The sequence below is a fragment of the Oryzias latipes genome, chromosome 2 (genome assembly GCF_002234675.1).
Source record: "Oryzias latipes chromosome 2, ASM223467v1".
NCBI lineage: Eukaryota > Metazoa > Chordata > Actinopteri > Beloniformes > Adrianichthyidae > Oryzias > Oryzias latipes.
This window is the reverse complement of record NC_019860.2, coordinates 8,712,883-8,734,011: the sequence shown is the minus strand read 5'-3', so window position 1 is coordinate 8,734,011 and position 21,129 is coordinate 8,712,883. Positions and strand designations below refer to the sequence as shown.

General features: G+C 40.7%; 5 protein-coding genes across 8 annotated transcripts in view; 3 read left to right on the top strand and 2 right to left on the bottom strand.

Moving 5' to 3' along the window:
* LOC110013798 (gastrula zinc finger protein XlCGF28.1) overlaps positions 1-21,129 on the top strand; it is a 989,290-nt gene that overhangs the window by 318,801 nt on the left and 649,360 nt on the right. The gene's annotated exons all lie outside the window — the stretch shown is intronic.
* LOC101169839 (NLR family CARD domain-containing protein 3) overlaps positions 1-21,129 on the bottom strand; it is a 1,010,604-nt gene that overhangs the window by 471,410 nt on the left and 518,065 nt on the right. The window lies entirely within an intron of this gene.
* LOC105355408 (NACHT, LRR and PYD domains-containing protein 12-like) overlaps positions 1-21,129 on the top strand; it is a 768,227-nt gene that overhangs the window by 542,788 nt on the left and 204,310 nt on the right. The gene's annotated exons all lie outside the window — the stretch shown is intronic.
* LOC111948683 (zinc finger protein 239-like) overlaps positions 1-21,129 on the bottom strand; it is a 65,348-nt gene that overhangs the window by 16,851 nt on the left and 27,368 nt on the right. The gene's annotated exons all lie outside the window — the stretch shown is intronic.
* LOC101167101 (zinc finger protein 501) lies at positions 4,603-20,648 on the top strand. Its single transcript, XM_011482220.2, has 2 exons — positions 4,603-5,050; positions 18,069-20,648. Exons 1-2 carry the CDS (start codon positions 4,879-4,881, stop codon positions 19,421-19,423), a joined length of 1,527 nt encoding a protein of 508 aa, XP_011480522.1. The 5' UTR covers positions 4,603-4,878; the 3' UTR covers positions 19,424-20,648.

Here is a 21,129-nt window from a genome sequence, read left to right as displayed (position 1 = left end):
GGGCAGCAGTCTAAGCAGAGATGCCCAGATTTCCCTCACCCCAGCCACTTCCTCCAGCTCCTTTGGGGGACCCCAAGGCGTTGGCCAGCCGAGAGACGTAGTCTCTCCAGCGTGTCCTGGGTCTTGCTTGGGTCTCCGCCCAGTGGGACATGCCCGGAACACCTCTCCAGGGAGGCGTCCAGGAGGCATCCGGACTAGATGCCCGAGCCACCTCAACTGGCTCCTTTCAATGTGGAGGAGAAGCAGTTCTAATCCGAGCTCTCCACGGGTGACCGAGCTTTTCATCCTATCTCTAAGGGAGCGCCCAGCCACCCTACGGAGGAAGCTCATTTCAGCCGCTTGTGTTCGGGACCTCGTTCTTTCGGTCATGACCCAGACCTCATGACCATAGATGAGTATTGGAACGAAGATCGACCGGTAAATCGAGAGCATCGCTTTTTGGCTCAGATCTCTCTTCACCACAACGGACCGATACAGCGACTGCATTACTATGGACGCCGCTCCGATACGCCTGTCGATCTAACGCTCCAGTCTTCCCTCACTCGTGGACAAGACCCCCAGATATTTAAACTCCTCCACCTGGGGTAAGGATACTCCACCCACTGAGAGATGGCAGACTACATTTCTCCGGTCAAGAACCATGGCCTCAGATTTGACGGCGATGACCCTCATCCCGGCCGCATCCCGCCCCAATGCACGCTGGAGGTCCCGGCTCAATGAAGCCAATAGGACAACATCATCTGCAAAAAGCAGAGAGGAAATCCTAAAATCAAGAGACTCAAACAGGAAGTTCCTGATGTTTACTTCTCTGCTAGATTTCCATTTTCCAGTGTCTCCACAACTGATGATGTCATCAATCTGATCTTTAAAAACACTTAACTTCCTGGTTTCATTGACAGCAAATGTTCCTAAAGATCTGACTCCCTAAAAGCTCAATAGCAGCTCAGCAGAAACTCGGATCTTTCTTCTCCTTGCAGCTCTTGATGTGGAGGGGCGGAGCCTGAAGAGGAAGCATCTTTCTGCAGGTGGTGCTGCAGCTTTGGGCATGTTTTCCAACTCTTTAGCTTGACCAAACGTCTCGAATATTTCCAGCATTTTTATTAACTTTATGTCTGAATAGAATACGAACACATGTTTTCTGTGTGTGATAAGAACTCATACTTTTTTACATTCGATAAATAGAGGGTATGATGTTTTTTTTAAACATTTCTTTGTAAGTTCTCAGCACATTTGATTGGGCTGGATACATCTACAGACGACATGATCTCCACAAAATTAGATTTTGTTATGAAGAAAGAGTAACAACTAGGTACTGTATGTCTTGATCGGATTCTTAAGCTCCTATTCAAATAGTTTGAATATCTGCTGAAACTGAGTCCTAATTGGATACTTTTGTAACACGTTATTTTCCCCTATTGTTTAACACCTAGACAGAGACTATTGTATATCAGCTTGAACACTAAAGTAAAAATACTGTCATCTATAAAATAGTTAACTATTAACTAGTCTCCAAACTGGGTAGATGTTTGCTTCTAACAGTTGTTGTTTTTCAGGAGTCAATTTCTGTCTGTTGCAATAAGCTCACACTGTTTAGTGTCTAATTATTATGATAGTTCCATTGTGTGATCCAGACTGTTCTAAATCTGACTACGTGTTTTTAAAGACCCACTCCAATGAAAATGGTGTTTTTGGTGTTTTTAACATGTTCTTGAGGGTGTGTAAACGAAGGGATGATGGGAAATGGGGGCGGGCTTACTTCACACCAGTAATTCCACCTACAATGAAGACGCACATTTCTAAAGGACTGCTGCTCTGCAGAAACAGTGTCCTAGAAAACCTCCGTTTTATAGATTTTGCCAAAATCTGCTTAATCGTAAATAAAAGACCACCAGCAGCAAATTTTAAGAAAGATCAAAAGGTGATCGAAGTGGGACTTTTTAAGTTTGAAACCAGCTCTAATGACCATTTGATATGATCTACATGCTACATGCTGCAGACTGGAGTCTCTGTGTGATCTGTTGACCCCTGCAAACACCAAACCATCAGAGTGTTGGAGGATCTGCTTCTTCATGAACAGCTGATGGACTTTGACTTGAACACAGACTGAGCTGTTCAGTCTGGAATAACATGACATGTTTGGATCAACAGTTTCCAGGTTTCAGCATTTTCTGTCAGTCAATCCAGACTTTTTTCTAGAAAAGCTGATTCCAACTCTCCACGTAGAAATGTAGAAATTCTGATAGCAGAAAGTCAAACTAGAAAAATGTGATGTTTGGAAAGCATGAAAATCTGAATCCTAGGAGTCTGCAGTGATTCTTCTCATTAGACTGGAGCTGCTGTCAGTCAGAGTCAGCAGTCAACATGTTTTCTTCTCCAACATCTCTGATGTCTCTCAGAGACTCTCAGAAGACTCAACTGAAAAGATCTCATCACACACATGATGCTCCAAGTGAGTCTGATCAGAGAGATCCAGAACTGAACCAGACCTCAAGTCCTTCACCTGAAAACTGTTGATCATCTGAACTAGAATCCAGCCTTCCTCCTTCACCTGCAGAGGAAACCCTCCTCATCATCAGCTCTGATCCTCCTTCACCAACAGATCAGCTGCTCCTCCACTGATTGGCTCTTCTCTTGTGTTTCCTCTCAGGTTCAGGTGAATGCAGTCAGACAGCAGTGGGAGGCAGAGGAAGCTGCCATCAGCTGCTGCACTTCTGCTCTCCCTCCACCAGGTGGAGACATGGAGCTGCAGCAGCAACATTTCCATTCAGTCACTTTGACAAAGAAACAACAAACTTCCTGTTTCTATAATTCAGGAAGGATGAAGCATCAAGAAAAACAGACAAAAAAAGAAAGACATGAATTCATCCTCTGACTGAGATGCAGAAACGAGCAGAGAGCTGCAGGCTGAGCAGCTCTGGATTCAGCAATTTGATTAGGAGCTCTGGGAGCAGACCTGAGAAGAATCTCCAAACAGAAAGAAGCTGAGAATCAGATATCTGATATTTTTGCCACCTTGCCCTCCCACATCTCTAAGTGTCTTTGGGCAAGACACTGAACCCCACCTTGCCTCTGGTGGGAGGTTACTAACAGTGTTCGTCAGCGGAGCCGCCATCAGTGTGTGAATGTGCACCTGAATGGGTGAGACTGTGTTTGTCAGATGCTTTGGGCTTTCGAGGAAGGTAGAAAAGCGTTACATGAGTATACACTATTTACCAGTTAACAGATTCCAGAAGAAACTTGTTAGCAGGTGAGAGGAGGGGCGGAGCTTCAAGCTGATTGACAGATTGTTGATCTCAGTGACTGTAGACGAGCTGGAGAAAGCAAGGTGAGGTCATGTGACCCTCTGCTTTATAGGAGAACCTTTGAAGGTGATTTGATTCAAATTTCAGAACAGATGATGAAGAAATGTTTGTGGAAGAACCAATCAGAAATCAACTGCTGTCTGTGCATCATCCCCTCTGTCACTCAGACTCTGTTCAGCTCTCAACGTCCTCATGGAGGCGGAGCTTTTCTTCAGCTCCTCCCCAAAAAGCTTGAAGATCCTCATCTTCATCCTTCTTGCAGCTGGAGAACATGGTTATCCAGATGTTTGTTCCTGCAGCTTTGACTGCTTTTTCTTTCCTTCTCCCTGGAATGGACGGATTCTGCTTCACCTTCTAGTTATTGCAGAGCCTCCAGAGACTGATGAAGACTCCTCCTCCTCCTCCTCATGGACTGACTCAGCATCTTCCAGCATGGTGTGGCTTCAACAGTTTCTCAGACCTTCATCCTGCAGCTCCTAAAACATCAGCAGAAGAGAAGCAGCAGCCATGAAGACGGACATTAGGCCAGAATCCAAGCAGCACCTTCATCCTGATGAGTATTTCTCACACAGTTATTGAAATAGAAATGTTCATTCAATTTTCATTTAGTCTCAACATTAAATAAACTGTTTCTCTATTCAAAAAATGTTTGATTGAACCATTTTTAAGAAAAAACAGAAACAATAAAATGCGTTAAAATCTATGCTGTATGTTGGTAAAATTATTTGCATTCTGAAGATCTTTAATTTTTCAATTTGCTTTTGTTGAGGTACATTTCATACTTATGCTTTATAAATGTGCTAATCTAATTATTTAAAATTTAGGGGAACTTCTCTGTTGTTTTCACCACTTTACTAATTGTTTTCCAATTATTTCTTCAATGTGTTATTAACTACGGTTTGGTTGTACTCGTGATTATTCTCTTTAGAGACAGGTTTATAGAGTCTTTTTTTATATTAAATGGTTTTTAATTCAATATTTGTTTCTCTGCTTTACTTCACAGATGTTTTTATACAATGCTATAGTTTTGGAAAACTTAAAACAAATGTATTTAAGACTATTTAGTCTTAGATGCGTTTTGTAGTCAAAAATGAACATGGTAATTGGTTAGTGTGGTGACGTCATTTCAGCTCTCGAAAAGTTTACCCGAATTTTTACTTTTGTACCCTATTAGATTTTATTTTCTTTATTGTTTCTTGTCTTACAAATAATTTTTAAGCAGATAAAGCATTTTAAACTTTTCTTTTAAAATAAAGTTTCTTCACGTGACCCGGAAGTAAACAGCACGAGGCGCTAGCAAGCGTTAGCTTGTTAGCAGGCTAGCATAATTAGCTTGTGTTGCTAGGAAGGGGGTGTTTTGTTGGGACGTTTGTGAGGTTTTTGGACAGAAAGGACGATACGTGGTTCGTGTGGGAACTCTCAGCATTTTCCAAAGTGTCGTAAATGAGTGAAGAGTCGAACGGAAAGACAACGTGGATTGCTCTGATTGTGAGACTAGCAGATGATCGGAGCTGCAGTGAAGAGGACGGCGGTGTTTGTGGGACTTAGCTGAAGATTCGGAGCAGCTTCAGCAACCATGCCTTCCCTTCAGCCTCTGAGAGAGTTGATCAGCGAGCGACTAGCTGCTGCTGCTGAAGAAATCTTCCGACTCTGTGAAGGAACCATCGTCCAGTACGAGGAGGAGCTCTGTCGTCAGCGCAGACTGCTGGATGTCGCCTGGAAACCACAGCTGCAGCTTGACCACATAGGTATGCTCACTTTAGTTTAACAAAGGAGAGAATCTCTTCAGGCTCACAAATTTCTATGGGCCAGAGACCCACTTTGGTGACCAGAAATGATACAGCTTTGAATTCTGAACAAAATAAATAAATAAATGGCTCAATTAGTCCTACAATTAGTCAAATTGTCAATACGAGTCAACGACCGCCTTTTTTGCTGATAGAAACAACGGGAGAACTTGGTAATCACCGTTACGAGTATTAATGGGTTTTTTTGTCTTTAAAAGGTTTGAGAAAAAGAAAAGTAGCTTAGATTTTATCTAGTTGTATTTCAATAAATTTCACATTATGTTGGGTTATTTATTATTATTGAGAAACATGTGAACCTTCAGGCTGTTAATATTTCAGCCGTATTCATTTTTCTGCCTTTTTCATTCAAATTTCCTGCACTTGTCTTCGATAAATGACACTTAAGTCACGTGTGTACCGCTAGCATAGACACCTGTTAAAACACTAGCAGGGGTGTCAAACACCACCCCCCCCCCCCCCCCCCCCCCCCCATTGTGACTCTTTTGCATCAAATAAAAATGCTAATAATAATAATAAGAAATGGGTTTGTTAGTTAAATTTGTAATTTGAAATTTATTTTCTAAACTGTTTCTATGAATAGCTTTATAGGACATATTCTTATCATACCAGAAACCATAGTTTAGTGTTAGTTGACTCACCATTATCACCTTGGAGGTGAAGTCAAAAAAGAGAACTTCTTCTTACCCTTTCGGCTTTTCCCATCAGGGGTCGCCACAGCGAACGAGTCGCATGGTAATCTTGGCAATGTTTTACGCCGGATGCCCTTCCTGACGCAACCCTCTCAATTTATCCGGGCTTGGGACCGGCATAGAAGTAGAGAAGGGAACAGGGAGCAGCCCGGATTCGAACCCTGGTTTCACGGACGGAAGGCGCCGCAAACCAGCACGGGCTAAAACTGCTCGAAGTCAAAAAAGAAAACAGATATTAAAAAAAAAAGTTGGTTATGAAACTCAGATAATAAGCTTGACTGCAGATAGGGCTGAGAGATATGGAATTTCTTATATCACAGTATAGTTTTTTTATATCAGGTGATAACGAGATATATCACAATATAATCCAGATAACTATAGTTGTCTAATTTGAACACTTTGCTCATAAAAGAAGTGTGTAATCATCAGCAGATTCTGTAGATTTAATATTTATTTCCTATCATACTTTAAACAGATGTACTGAAGGACCATGATGCAACAGTTTTTTTCAGGTAGTCAAAAAAAGGCATTTATATTACAAGCTAAACTAAAAATTATAGCAAAGGCTTTCATGATTTAAAAGAGAATATCAATAAATCAGAACACTACACTGTTTGATCGGTTCCATTTAATATTCATTCTAAAAGTAAATTCTAATGTTTTCAAGTTTTACAGAACAAATATCCAATTATTATACAATTTTACACTGGAATAGCTTGGGAGTTTAACTTTTTCAGAATTTTTTTTTTTAGAAAATAAAAAAAGCATAACACTTATAAATGGTATAAACAGATATTTATTGTCATCTAACTGCAAATTCAAACATTCCGATAAACAAGGACAGGTTTCTTAACTCTGCTTCCAATAATAATTGGATTGGATTTATTCCAGACAGTCAAAGCGCTTACAATATCTATCTATCATTCATTCACTCCTCATTCATACTCAGTGATGGTAGCTACTGATGTATCCACAGCTACCCTGGGGCAGACTGACAGAGGCGTGGCTGCCAGTACGCGCCTATGGCCCCTCTGACCATCACCATAAATCCAGTCATATGCATTTACACACCAGTGGAGTTACACTGGAGCCTGGGAGGGTGACGTGTCTTACCCTAGGACGCCTGAGCTGCTGTCGCTCCAACTGATTATATAAATCATGACAAAAAAACTGCCTGAAAACAAAGTTTTGCATTGTCATTTGATGTTATTGACATTAAAGCTGCTGCTCTCACAAGGGAAAGAGCGGGGGATTCAGTCCTACATATACATATTTGTTGTATTTATCCGTCCTAAAGTCCCGTCTGTGAAAGTATTGTCTGATTTAAACCGGTCCGTGATTACATGTAGGTGATCCAAGGAAAAGCTCATTAGCATAGGATTGTGTTATGCTACATCACAGTCACCAAATCAACACTTTTTATCGAGTTTCTTCATTGGGTTTGTCCTCCAATTCAGACTGGAACCCTAATGTCCCGCTGCTTCATCAGCCGAAACTAAACACAACATGGAGATAATTAGCAGAAGCGAGCACCGGGGTGGGGGTGTCTTGCGTGTGCTTGTTTACCTTGCGTGTGGCTGGCAGAGAAAGAGAGGACGAAAGAAATTCACCAAAAGGAGGGGACGAAAGAGACATGACTAAGTTATGCAAACGTTTACTAGCCATGTGGCGACTGACCCTCTAACTTTTATCAAAATGCTTGCAAATGGAGAATGTGTAACTTCAGAACCTTCAAAATACAAGTCTAGCGATAACAAGTTCTATTGCAATTTATACTGTGGGGCAAATAAGTATTTAGTCAGCCACCAATTGTACAAATTTTCCCACTTAAAAAGATGAGATAGGCCTGTAATTTTCATCATAGGTATAAAACAACTATGAGAGACAAAATCAAGGAAATCCCATTGTCTGATTTTTAAAGAATTTATTTGTAAATTATGGTGGAAAATATTTGGTCAGTAACAAAAGTTCAACTCAATACTTTATTATTTATCCTTTATTGGCAATGACAACGGTCAAACATTTTCTGTAAGTCTTCAAAAGGTTTTCACAAACTGTTGTTGGTATTTCGGTCCATTCCCCCATGCAGATCTCCTCTAGAGCAGTGATGTTTTAGGGCTGTCATTGGGCAACACAGACTTTCAACTCCCTCCAAAGATTTTCCATGGAGTTGAGGTCTGGATACTGGTGAGGCCACTCCAGGACCTTGAAATGCTTCTTACAAAGCCTCTCCTTTGATACCCAGGCAGTGTGTTTGGGCTTGTTGTCGTGCTGAAAGACTCAGTCATGTTTCATCTTCAATGCCCTTGCTGATAAAAGGTTTTTTCAAAATCTGACAACACATGGCCCCATTCATTCTTTCCTTTACACAGAGGAGTCATCCTGGTTCCTTTGCTGAAAAACAGCCCCAAAGCATGATGTTACCACCTCCATGCTTTACAGTAGGTATGGTGTTCTTTGGATGCAACTCTGCATTCTTTCTCCTCCAAACTATGTTGTTACTGTGGTTCCAGCTTTCTGCAGGTCAATCAGTGGTCCCAGTGGTTCTGGGAGTTTTGCTCACCCTTCCTTCGATCATTGTGACCCCACAGGGGGAGATCTTGCGGGGAGTCCCAGATGGAGGGACATTATCATTGGTCTTGTATGTCTTCCATTTCCTAATAATTGCTCTCACATTTGATGTCTTCACACTGGTCATGGGTCCGGTAACACCAGCGTGTCGGCCCACGTCAGGCCAAATTTACTTTGGGCGGGTTTTGCGTCAATTTGGTGGGTTTTAGTTAGTTTTTTTTATGCGTCTAAGCTATCTTTTATTTTGAAAAATATTTTACTTTGAAAAATTACCCGATATTCTCTGTTATATTTCTGTCAATGAGTGCTAAATCTGTCCAGCAGCAAGTTTAACAGAGTAGTAAAAAATCTGCTTTTCATGCACCGGATGTGCGCCCGGCTTCCAGTTGTTTTCCATGCCCACTTGTTTTTGACGTTTTATTTTACTGACTTTTTCGTAAAGGTGGTGTTCTAATTAGGTTTGTGGAGATATTTAATAGTTTTAATAGTGTTTTTGGCTTTTTGTCCCCTCCGTTTATCTCAGTTTTTGCTTGATCTAGCAGAACACAATTCCATTTAAAAGTGACTCTTATTTTAAATGAATTTTTTTATGTTTTGCAGGTCAGATGTTGCATTTGTACAGGAGAACATTCTAACCTCCTAAAAGCTGGGGCATTTTAGGGTGAGACATGGGAAAGAGGAAGCCACAACTACAATGAAAAATATTGTTTACAGTTGTTTATTTAGTCGGTATATCATTGGAGTTGGGATGCATGGTGGCGCTCTTGGCTCACCGCGGTTCAAGTTGCGGCTGGGGGACCTTAAACAGAACATCAATGGGGGACCTTTCAGTGTGGAGTTTGCATGTTCTCTCCGTGCATGTGTGGGTTTTCTCCGGGGACTCTGGCTTCCTCCCACCGTCCACAAACATGCTTCATGGGATAATTGGTCACTAAATTGTCCATAGGTGTGAGTGTGACAGTGAATGGTTGTGTGATTGTGGCCCTAACACAGACTGGCGACCTGTCCAGGGTTTTCCCTGCCTTCGCCCATAAGTGGCCGGGATAGGCTCCAGCAGCCCCGTGAGCCCGAAAGGGATAAAACGGCAGAAGATGAATGAATTAAATATAAAATATAAAGTTATGTTTCTCTCATACGTTTGTAAACAGCTTAATTTAAAAAAAACTAGCACAATGAATAAATTATATGGATTCAACGTGAAACATGCTCCCACTTAATTACTGTTTTTAATCAGTATTATTGTAAGGCTGGACCAAAGGTTCGTCTTAGACCAGGGGTGTCAAACTCATTTTGGTTCAGGGGCCACATTCAGCCCGTCTGATCTCAAGTGGGCCGGACCAGTAATGTAAAAGCAAAATAACAGCTTTGTTTTTGTTTTTTTACTCAGTTGAAAAAAAATGCCTAATCACTTGGGGCCAATGGATCTCAAATAAAATTAGTTTTACTTAAAAAAAAGTTGGTCTATTCAATTTTATAGACTAGAATTTTATCAGACTGAATATTTTACATCTGACACGGTGAAAGGTTTATTTATGGTGAGTTTCATAGTGGTGCTAAATGTTATATTCTTTGAACTCTGCGACCAGTTGATGACATACCAAGCATGCAGGTTTTGCATTCAGCTCTGTGAACAAATTAAACTGTCCATTTTTCCTGGAAAGTTCAGCACTCCACTTCTTTTTGACAACATTTTGGTCATTAGGGTGTCACTACTGGTCATCCTTAAAGCAACATAACAGTGGTAAGGCTCATAGGGAACCAAAGTGTACCTTACCCAGATGCAGAGCTGCTAGGTTTTGCTTTTGACACGTGCAGAGATTTGCTGTTTCACCTGTTTTGTGTTTCCTTTGCTCCCCCTAGTGGCGGAATTGCGCATTTTGGTTATTTCTTTAAAAAATCACAACTCGCCACAGGAATGGACTAGAAACTTGCTTTCTTTTTTAAATACCCTTATGATTTTTACTCTTCGTGTGTGGGCCGGACTAAACCACCTGGAGGGCCGGATACGGCCCGCGGGCCGAATGTTGGACACCCCTGCCATCGACACACTGCTGCATAGTAACAAACGGGAGACAGCTTCCTATGAATGTGGCTGACTAAGAACACCACCATTTTTCAGGATATAAGATCTGTTGTTTTTTTGCATAGCTTGGCCTAGGTCGCAACTTATAGGTGCAACTTGTATGTCATTTTTTCGGTAATTTATAGTCTTATACATTTGATATTTTCCCACTAAGTATCACTATATTTGAACAATAATATTAGGACTGGGTTGATAAAATCTGAATTGATTCAAGCTTAATAAATCAACAATTAATCCATAAATTTGAGATTGATCTTTAAGGCTTTTCCGGTGATCTAATCAAAGCCAAAGTCCGCTAGCTTGACGGTAACGTATAATGGAATTTCCCATAGCACAACTAATGCTAATGCTCGTTTGAACTAGGGTTGTGCCGATGGACGATATCATCGTCCATCGTGATGGGTGACTGACATCCCGATGGACAGACCACCATCGTGATGCCACGCCCCCGCCACGTTGCGCGTCGACACCATAAGCCGCGGTTACATGTACAAAATATCTTGATGGGATCAATGGTCGGATTAGAATCCAACCGTGTAGATGGGCCCAGAAAAATGTTTTCAGAATATAAAAACGTTCACTAAGATCACAATTTCGGTCAGAATAAATCATTCGCACTTGCGCAGTATTCGCACATGCGCAGTTTGAAAACCGGAAAGGGAATACAACTTCCGCCGAGCGGCTTTTTTTCCAAACTTTATTGAATGTAACAATTCAATACAAAACGATAACAGCGCCGAGCGGCTATATATATTGACATGTCAGCTCGGTAAAATACGAGATGATCTTCTAAACGTGCTTTTAATAATGTTACGGTTATTATGAAACACCTGTTCGCTCATCATTTGAATTTTAATCCGTGTGGTCAGTGCTTTTTCTGAACGTAGCCAGGATTAGCAGTATGCTAACACGGGCTAACAACATTAGCTTTGGGTGGCGCTGCATCCTGTGAATAACATCAGCCTTTATTTAGTCGGGACACGACTGGAAACACAAATCCACGTGATTGTTTGAATGTTTTTTAAGGACTGAGCGACATTTCTGCTTTGATGCTCAAACCTCTGTGTGTCTGCTGACGATCCGTGCTGTGCTCAGACACACTTTTAGACCCGGTTCTGAGTTCGGTAGGTAGTACCCCTAGAGCTGCGGGACGGATCGCAGTCTTAAATCTCCCACACATACCGCTCATGTACCCCCCTCCCCCCCTTCCCATCAAACACAAAGCTGTAAATCCGCACTCCGCCGGTCCACTCCGCTAAGTGCGGGAGCGGACTACTTCTTTTCTATTTTGTTTGTTATTTTTTCTGTTAAAGTCACTTCCCTCAGTTTATACTGGATCATCGCGGATTAACCATTAGTTGGGAAATAAAATGAAAAAAGCAAAATAACGAATAGCAGTTATATAAGAACGAAAAATGTAAAAAAAATACCCCCCCCCCCCCCCCGACGATGTCATCGTCCATCCCGATGGTTGACAGCAAACATCGTCAACGGCCAAATTAGGGGACATCGCCCAACCCTAGTTTGAACTAAACATACAATCCTGGCTAAATGAACAGGTTTATATACTCACAGGCACTAACTATCCAAACTCTTTCAAGGAAATTTTTTTTTAAGTAACCATTTGTGGTTTAAAGCAGCATTTTTTTCCTCAAATCTTCTGGAACAAAGTGTAACGCTATAGCGTCAACTCCACCTAGTGACTAAACTGAAATACATGTTTCTTAACGATCTGCACAATTTTGTTGTAGCTTCTTCATTTGTATGGAAGTGATTCTGTAGCATAATTAAAAATAAAAGTCAACACCAGAAAGGCTTTTTCATTTTCAAAATGAAACTGCATTTTGTGACTCAAAATTAAAATGAAAAAGCAATCCACCAAAATGCTTTTTCATTTTCTTCTTCCACACTGCTTATTCTTTCACTTAATTAAAATAATGAAAATGTTATTTGACATTTCATTTTCAAAAAGTTCTCTGGTAAATTTGTAGCAAAATTCATTTAGAAATGTCTAATTTGACAATTAAAATGGATTAACAGAAATGCTTTTTCATTTTCAAAATGAATCTGCATCAAATGACTCAAAATTCAAATGAAAAATCAATCCTTCAAAATGCTTTTTCATTTTATACTTAAAAACGCTTATTTTGTGTCATAATTAAAACGAAAATGCAAAGAGGGGATTGGATTTGCATTTTAACATCCACCCTGCGAAGATTGTTGCGATATTCAATTCGAAAAAGCATTTCCAGCGAGGAGGCGGGGCAATGACGTCTGTGCTATCTCCGTGTGTCCAGCTGCTAAGACACACAGACATGCTAGGAGCAGTGTAGCTTTGTGTTAGCGGCAGAGAAGAGGGCTTTGTGATGGTTGTGAACTTCTGATTATTTTACACAGCTTCTCAGGACTACGTAGCAGCATTTCCGCCCTATGCGGTCCTCCTTTGGACGCACCGTGGACACAGAATAAGTGGTTTAAAGTAGGTATAAAATGAAAAAGCATTTTGAAGGATTGATTTTAATTTTGAGTCATTTGATGCAGTTACATTTTGACAATGAAAAAGCATTTCTGTTAATCTATTTTAAATGTCAAAATCTATTTTAAATGTCAAAATAGACATTTCTAAATGAATTTTGCTGCATTTGTTGACACTGAGTCATCAAATGCAGCTTCATTTTGAAAATGAAAAAGCATTTCTGGTATTGACTTCTATTTTTAATTATGCTACAGAATCGCTTCCATACGTTTGAGAAACCATGTAACACCGTATGGTGTTAACAATCTCATTGGTTTATTATTTCACTAGTAATATTCACAGAATGTAAACTGTATCGGATTAATACAAATTTCCTCGAAACATATACCGTAATTCCCGGATTTTAAGCCGCTACTTTTGTCATACGCTTTCGACCCTGCGGCTTATTCAATGATTCTGCTAATTTATCGATTTATTTGACGGCCGCCGGGAGCGCTCGTGCAGTCTGCGCGCTTTTAAGTCACTGCTGCTCTCTTTTACTGGTATGTTGTTGTAACCAGCCCTGTTACTACCATATTGCTGCTGTGTCACAGGTGGAAGGAGAGGAGAGCTGCTCTCACATTCCGCTGCAGCTCCCTGCTCCTTCTTATAACACGCACATATACACATCCTCAATCTACAACACAGTGTGGCGACCTGGGGGTTAGCCCCACCTTTAGCCCCTAAGACTCATGGGAAGTGGAGAATCGCGGGTGTAAATTTCCTCACCATAACTGAGGGAGCTGTGAGCAGTAGTGAGGTGCATGCTGTTTGGCAGATGTGGTTGTGTTCAAATAAATGGGCTGACGCAGTGTTAACTCCCCTCTCAATGAGACTGAAGGCAGTCGTATACAGTGATCCCTCGCTATAACATGGTTTACTTTTCACGGTTTCGCTACTTCACGGATTTGCAGCGTGCATTGTGTTCTGCATTCTGATTGGCTAAAAAGCCACTCTGCTTCTTCTCTACCTGTGCGTCAATAACGTTGCAGTTTAATATGTACATGTACGTAAAACAGCTTGCCAAATTTACATTATGTACTTGCAAATTCTCTTGATGTTGGCATGTCTGTGTATAAGGATGTTTTTGCGAAGAAGAAAAAAGAGCCACACCAACTGCCGATCACTATGTTCTTCTCCCGAACAAACACACCTGCAGCTGCACCGCGGGCTTTAAATGAAGAAAAATCTGCAGAGCGGAGTCAGGATGCAGCGGCTCAGTCTGAACTTAGAGCAGTTAAATACACCCGAGTCACTATTTGTGCGACTGTACTTTGTATTTTTTCATAATCATCATTTTATATTTTCTCCCGTTTAATCCAATTACGCGGGTCGCGGTGGGCGGGGCTAATCTCCGCGATTTGACGCTTTCTGTTCACATTGATGATTAAAATTATTATTTGACAGTACAGAACAGAAGGCATTTGTTAAAGAACGTTTCTAAAGTACTTTGATTTGTAAAACAAATGCTTGAGCCTATAAAATGGTTTGTTCCCTCTTTTCAATGTATAATAGAGTATTTAATTGTATCATAATTGAAAAAAAAAATAGAGGTTTCTACTTCATGGTTTTTGACTATCACGGGCTCTTCCTGGAACGTAACCCCCGCGAAAAACAAGGGTTTACTGTAGTCTGTGGGTCAGGATAATCATTGACGGACCGATAGTGTTGGCAACAACATGCTGTTCATATGTGGGTGTGGCTTGTGGATGTATATTGTGACTCAACCTCCTTAAATTGAGTAGGTGCGGCTTGTAATCAGGTGCGCTCTATAACCCGGAAATTACGGTATATAGATTATCATTGTATTTCTATACGTATTTCTATACGTATATATCTCCAAACGTGTCTCCCTGCTCTAGAGTCCACTTTACACCACTACATCCGACGCATTGCATTGTACTTGTGTTATGTGTAGTTTGGATTCAGCTAATCAGCCATGGAATCCCATTCCATGAAGCTCTCTGCGTACTGTTCTTGGGCTAATCTGAAAGTCACAGGAAGTTTGGAACTCTGTAGCAATTGACTTTGTATAACGTTAGCGGACTCTTTGCTCTATGCCCACCTCGAGGCTGAGTGCTGTTGTTCCCAAACTCTTCCATTTTGTTCTGATAGAGCTATCGCTTGACTGTGGAACATTTAGGAACGAGGAAATTTTACGACTGGATTTGTTGCACAGGTGGCATCCTATGACAGTTCCACGCTAGAATTCCCTGAGCACCTGATAGGTTTTGTCTTAGATCATTCCTGGTAATTTGTTTCTTTTCATTTCTTCCACAACTGTTCTGCACTCATCTCTCCTCATCTTTTCATTTGCTTTGCTGAGCCCAGGTACTTCACTTCTTCACGTCAGCTCTGGTCCAAGCAGATCATGTTCTTATCAGTTAGCTTGCAGTGAAAAAGAAATGAAGAAAACCACAAAACAATTTAGACCTCACAAATGATCTTAAAGATTGATCCTCAACTTTTTGTCTGTCCACATTATAACACGCTTTAAAGCTCATTCTTTAATAAAAATATTATTCACCTCAAACTGGGGAACATAAGGTACACCCTAAGACAGGGGTGCTCGTTCAAGGACATGAGGGTAAATCGCACACCAGCAATGATAAATAACAACAAAAAAATATCTAAAAAATCCGTCAGCGAATCAAAATTCTCGCAGAGAAGTACGCGACTTGATTGACATGCAGAACGGCCAAGCAGAGATCCTCTGATACATACGTCACTGCATATGCGTGTTTAAATATACTGAGCACAAAGTGTGTCTGCCATCAGAAAGTCGCTGCCTGTCCCGAGGTACGTCAAGTCCCAGGCAGAGGACCACTCTGTCCCACTGGAGTGTTTTTTGAGGCCTGGATCCTCCTTTGATGCATGTGTCCTCGATCTGGAGTTGCCCCTTTTGACACTGCTGTCCTGGCAGTAGTGTGTTCTGGAGCCAGCAGTGCTTTAGAAACGCCATGCTGCCCCCATTGCACGGTTTACAGCAGAATGAAATAGTCCCTGCTGTCTGTTTTTGTTAATACAAAAGTATCTTTGTGTACTCTTACTCTGTAGTTTTTGAATTATCAGTACATAAGCAATATGTACTATAGTAATGTACTAAAAGTTCATAATACTATGTTTATTTTTACTGTTTTTTAGTCTGAAAATTCTATATATAGATTGGGCTGTGACGATAACCGCATCACCGCATCACCGCACTTTTTTTACGCACTTTTTTTTAAACTTTTTTTTTTTTTACGTTTTGCATATGGTGCGTGTTTGGAACTATAATAAACACATTAAACGCATTCATCTTTGCTGACAATTTCCTTTTTCTGCTAGTCCTGTGTTCAGACTTTCCTTCTTTCTTTCAGACTGTTGTCTCCTTTTCTCCCACCTTTGCTCTCACTGTCTGCCTTCGCGCTGCGTGGCACGCGGCTCCCTTTACAGTTACACAAACAGGCGCGCGCTTTCAAAAGCACACATCCTTATTCTACAACAGAAGTTTCCATCTCGTGAGGAAATACGACAAATTTACTGCTTTCTAATTATTAATTTCCATTGTATTCATTTCCATTACAAGCTGCGTGCGTTCCTAAGTGCGCGACACGGCCGCCCACCGGAGGATTTTGTGTTGGGGGGGGGTTACTGTCCTCCTTCAATCCGTAACACCAAACATGCCTGTATAAACAAAGGCGGAGCCCCGCATTCTTCATGGGTGTCAGGCTTCACGGCTACCAGAAAGGTGACAAAGTGTCTGCAGTCTGTTTATTACTGGGCAATAAATAATATTCTGAGAAGATGTCTGTACCAGAGAGCACAGGTGAAACTTGCGTGCAGCTCCAGAGCGGTCCGCTGCAGAAGAATCAACACACACCCCCAACATACGTGTGCGCTCCTTCCTACTATTCCTACACAAGACGCTCCGCGCTCACACACACAGTCAATCTACAACACCTATAGTTAGTTCACAAGTTAGATATGTAGTTGTTAGTTGTTGTCATTTGTTGTCATTGTTAACAAAGAATAGTACGTTGTAACTGTATTTATTTCCGATGCGGCCGCCGGGGGATTTTGTGTTGTTTTGTTTTTTTGTGGGGGGGGCTGCGGTTAACCGCGACACCGCGCCCCCTGGTGGTTTATCACCGCGGTGATGAAAAATTCGACACCGTCACAGCTCTATATATAGATATATAAAATCAGGCAATTTATTATGGCCCGCAGCAGTCACGGACCGCATGGATCATATTGTTTTCATAGGTGGAATAATTTCTGTGCCTTTGAGCAAAAAGTCACCAATATTTGCACATGCCTAGTACCCAGCAAAAAGGAATGAGCATCTTAAGCAACGTGTCAGTTGATGATGCTAATTGCATTGCTAGCATTTTTAGCCACATTAGCATAACTCCCATAGCTAGCACTATTACCATTTCCCGCAATTGGGTTTTTCAGAGGCAGCTGATGATGCTGATAGCAATGCTAGCACTTTTAGCCACATTAGCATAACTAGCATAGTTAGCATTATTAGCATCTCACGCAATGGGTTTTTCTGAGACAGTTAATGATGCTGATAGCAATGCTAGCAATTTTAGCCACATTCAGCTCAGACAGCTTCACAGGAAGAAAAGGGGGAGTTAGATGTGTGAGGTGAGAGTGGTGGTGGCGCCTAGAAGGGTGGCAGTTGTGCGTAGAGGCAGTCGGCGAGTGTGCAGGCGAGTAACGCCAACGGCCCATACAATGCCACTCCCGGCCTTAAATGTTCTTTTTTTTAAATCAACTTAGGTTGGCTTAAAACGTAACTGTTTACATACATAATCATATAAACTCGACAAAAGAAAAACTTACATTGCTAAAACAATGAACTTTTACAATAAAAATTAAACAAAAGTAGCTCTCTTTTACCTTAAAAATGTAAAAAGATTAAAAAGGGCTTTTGATTTATGGATTTGATTATCTTATTGAAGTTTGATTCCGTGTTGCCTTTTGTTTTAAACAATTATATTTACTGCAGCTTCATTTGACACTGGAATGCAGTGGTGGATGTTTTCAGATTAGAGGAAATATCTTTGAAAAAAATAGTAAGTTTATCTTTTGTTTTTATGTGTATCCTTTCAGAACTTCCCCAGCATTATCTGAGTAACCAGGAGAGAAACTCCAGTGTGGAGCAGGAGGAACAAGAGGAACCAGAACCCTCACTGACTAAAGAAGAACAGGAGGAACCAGAACCCTCACTGACTACAGAAGAACAGGAGGAACCAGAACCTCTTCATATTAAAGAAGAGCTGGACAAGCCGGAGGAACAGGAATCTCCTCTAATTAAAGAGGAGCTAGTGGAGATCTTCATCGGTCAGGATGAAGAGCAGCTTGATCTGAAGCAGGAGACTGATACCTTTATGGGGATTCCTCCTTATGAGGAAAATGACAACAGTGAAACAGAAACAAGCAGTCAGCAGAGCTTTAATGTAACTAATAGTCAGGATGAAGAAGGAAACCAACATGAAGAACCAACATCAACTTCAGATGAAGATACAGACCCACAGAACAGAGATCAGAGGAAGAGAAGAGACAGAATTCATGTCCAAAGTGTGGGCAGCGCTCACATGTCAGAAAGCCGGTTTGACATTAAATCAGAGGAAATGTCAGAAATGCATGTCTCTGAGAGAGCTTCCTGGAAAAATTCCCCATTCAAGAAATGTAAAAAAGAAAGGAAAACTGAGTCCTTCTTTTGTCTCGAGTGTGGAAGAAGTTGTACAACTGCTAAAGGCTTGAGGCGTCACATCAAAATCCACACAGGAGAGAAGCCCTTTTCATGTAAAGAATGCAGCAAAAGTTTCAGACGTAATTATCATCTCACGCGTCACATGTCAACTCATTTGGGAGAAAAGCCCTTTTCTTGTATAGAATGCCATAAGAGTTTTAGAGATAGTTCTCTTCTCTTAAGTCACATGTTAACTCACACAAGAGAAAAGCCTTTTTCCTGTAAAGAATGCAACAAAAGCTTCAGTCGTAATTATCATCTCACGCGTCACATGTCAACTCATATGGGAGAAAAGCCCTTTTCCTGTACTGAATGCCACAAAGGCTTTAGAGACAGTTCTATTCTCATGAGTCACATGTCAACTCATTCAGGAGAAACCCGATTTTCTTGTCCTGACTGCCGTAAAAGTTTTAGGGAGCGGTCTCTTCTCATGAGTCACATGTTAACTCATTCAGGAGAAAACCGATTTTCTTGCACTGAATGCCATAAAAGCTTCAGACGTCGCTTCCATCTCAAATATCACATGTTAACTCATTCAGGAGAGAAGCTTTTTTCCTGTACACAATGCAATAAAAGCTTCACATATAGTTCCAGTCTCTCGCGTCACATGTTGAGTCACACAGGAGAAAACATCTTTTCTTGCACTAAATGCAGCAAAAGTTTCAGTCGAAATTACAATCTCAAATATCACATGTTAACTCACAAACAGTAGAGAACAGTTTTTTTTGTTCCAGTGCTCCCCAACGTTCTTCCCACCCTGCAGAATAAAGAACTGCATCCATCTCTGTCAATTTAAAGTCCTACAATAAGAAATGAATTTTGTTTCTTTCAAATGTACATAGAGGTTCAAAAGTAGCATAGTTTTAGGGCTGCACGATTTTAGGAAAATTTTCTATATTAGTAAACTATATTACGAGGACGATATAACTTGCAATACATGAACAAACAAAAAAAACCAACTAAATATACAATTTTCATTTCACTGCAACAGTTTATTTAAATAGGAGTTAACATAACTTAAACCCTAGTCTGCATAGGAAGAACATCTAACATAATAGGACTTCATCCAATTAGTCAAATGCGTACATTTATTTATTTGAAGCTGCCATAAGATTGTTTCAGCACATTTAAGGAAACCATTAATCCCAATTTTAGCCAATTTTTGCGATATACGTATTGCACAGCTTGATATTGCTATAACACTAAATTTGTGATTTATTGTGTAGGTGTTGTTAGTTTATTTGAGAAAGTGTTTTTAGAATCTTGTTTTTTGAATTAAATTTGATTTTTTATTTTTTTTTAGCTGTTTCTGAAGCCCTGAAGTGTGTAGTGGTTAGAACTCTCATCTCACAGCAAGAAGGTACAGGTTCAAATCCTGGCTGGATACCTTCTGTTTAGAGTTAGCATCTTCTCCCTTTTGTATTTATGGGTTATCTCTTCTTAATAGGTTCTAAATTGTCCCTGTGGCGTATATATTTTTGTGTTTGGTTATCCGTCTCTCTGTAGCCCTGAAATGATCAGGGAAACTGCCCAGGGTGTCCTTCACCTTCTCCCAGGGGTAACTTAGTACGTTCTGGTAATCTGGTTACCCTGAGCAGGAACTAGAAGGTATATAAAAAAATGAATGGATGAATGAAATGTATCATTTAGGAATATTTATTTTGGAGGGTTTAAGGGCAGGGATGCCCAGTTTAGTTTAGTCAGTTTAGTTTAGCCATTTCCTATTGAATTCTATGACTTTATGTTCTTTCTGATTCACGTCTACAACATATAAACTACCGGTTTGAAGCCCATTTCCATGGCTATTGTTTTAATAATGGGGATATACAAATAAAATTGAATTGAACTGAATTATTGTGTTTCTTTGTCACAGCTGAGATTTGTATTATTTTGTAATACCTGAAAAATAAAAATAAATACATTTTTGGCCTTGTTAATATTGGCATTTTTTTTTCTAAACACTTTCATCTGTAAGTTGAATTAAGTCATGGATAACTTAATCAATACCTGCTGGCTAGCTAACTCTAGATCAGAGGTCTTCAATCTTTACCACTCAAAGAACCATTTGGATCAGTTTCCCACAGAAATGAAAACACCATCATATGTGCGGTAGCTACTGTCGCCATTGCCATAGATACGATGACTCGGAGCGGCTCGGGCCAATACTGTCCACTGGTTTCAACATGACTGTACCTGTATCAAGAAGCAATGGTACTTCCTATTTGTGAACACGAGAAGGGGGAGGGGCTGAGCTGTCCATTGTTTTTACGGTCTTGACCAGGAGTTGGTAACGTTTGGCCCTCATTTGTGAGTGAGTAAAGACTCCGGCACCCCCTCGGTGTTAAAATACTCATCACATCGTGTTTGCCCTTATATCCTGGGTTTGAGTGACAGCCTTTTCTACATTTCCCAGAGTGC

Bases quoted from the DNA above. Each gene is read 5' to 3' on its own strand.
- LOC101167101 (XM_011482220.2), top strand. From the start codon at position 4,879: ATGCCTTCCCTTCAGCCTCTGAGAGAGTTGATCAGCGAGCGACTAGCT. The intron at 5,051-18,068 runs GTATGCTCACTT...GTATCCTTTCAG, and splicing joins GCTGCAGCTTGACCACATAG to AACTTCCCCAGCATTATCTG.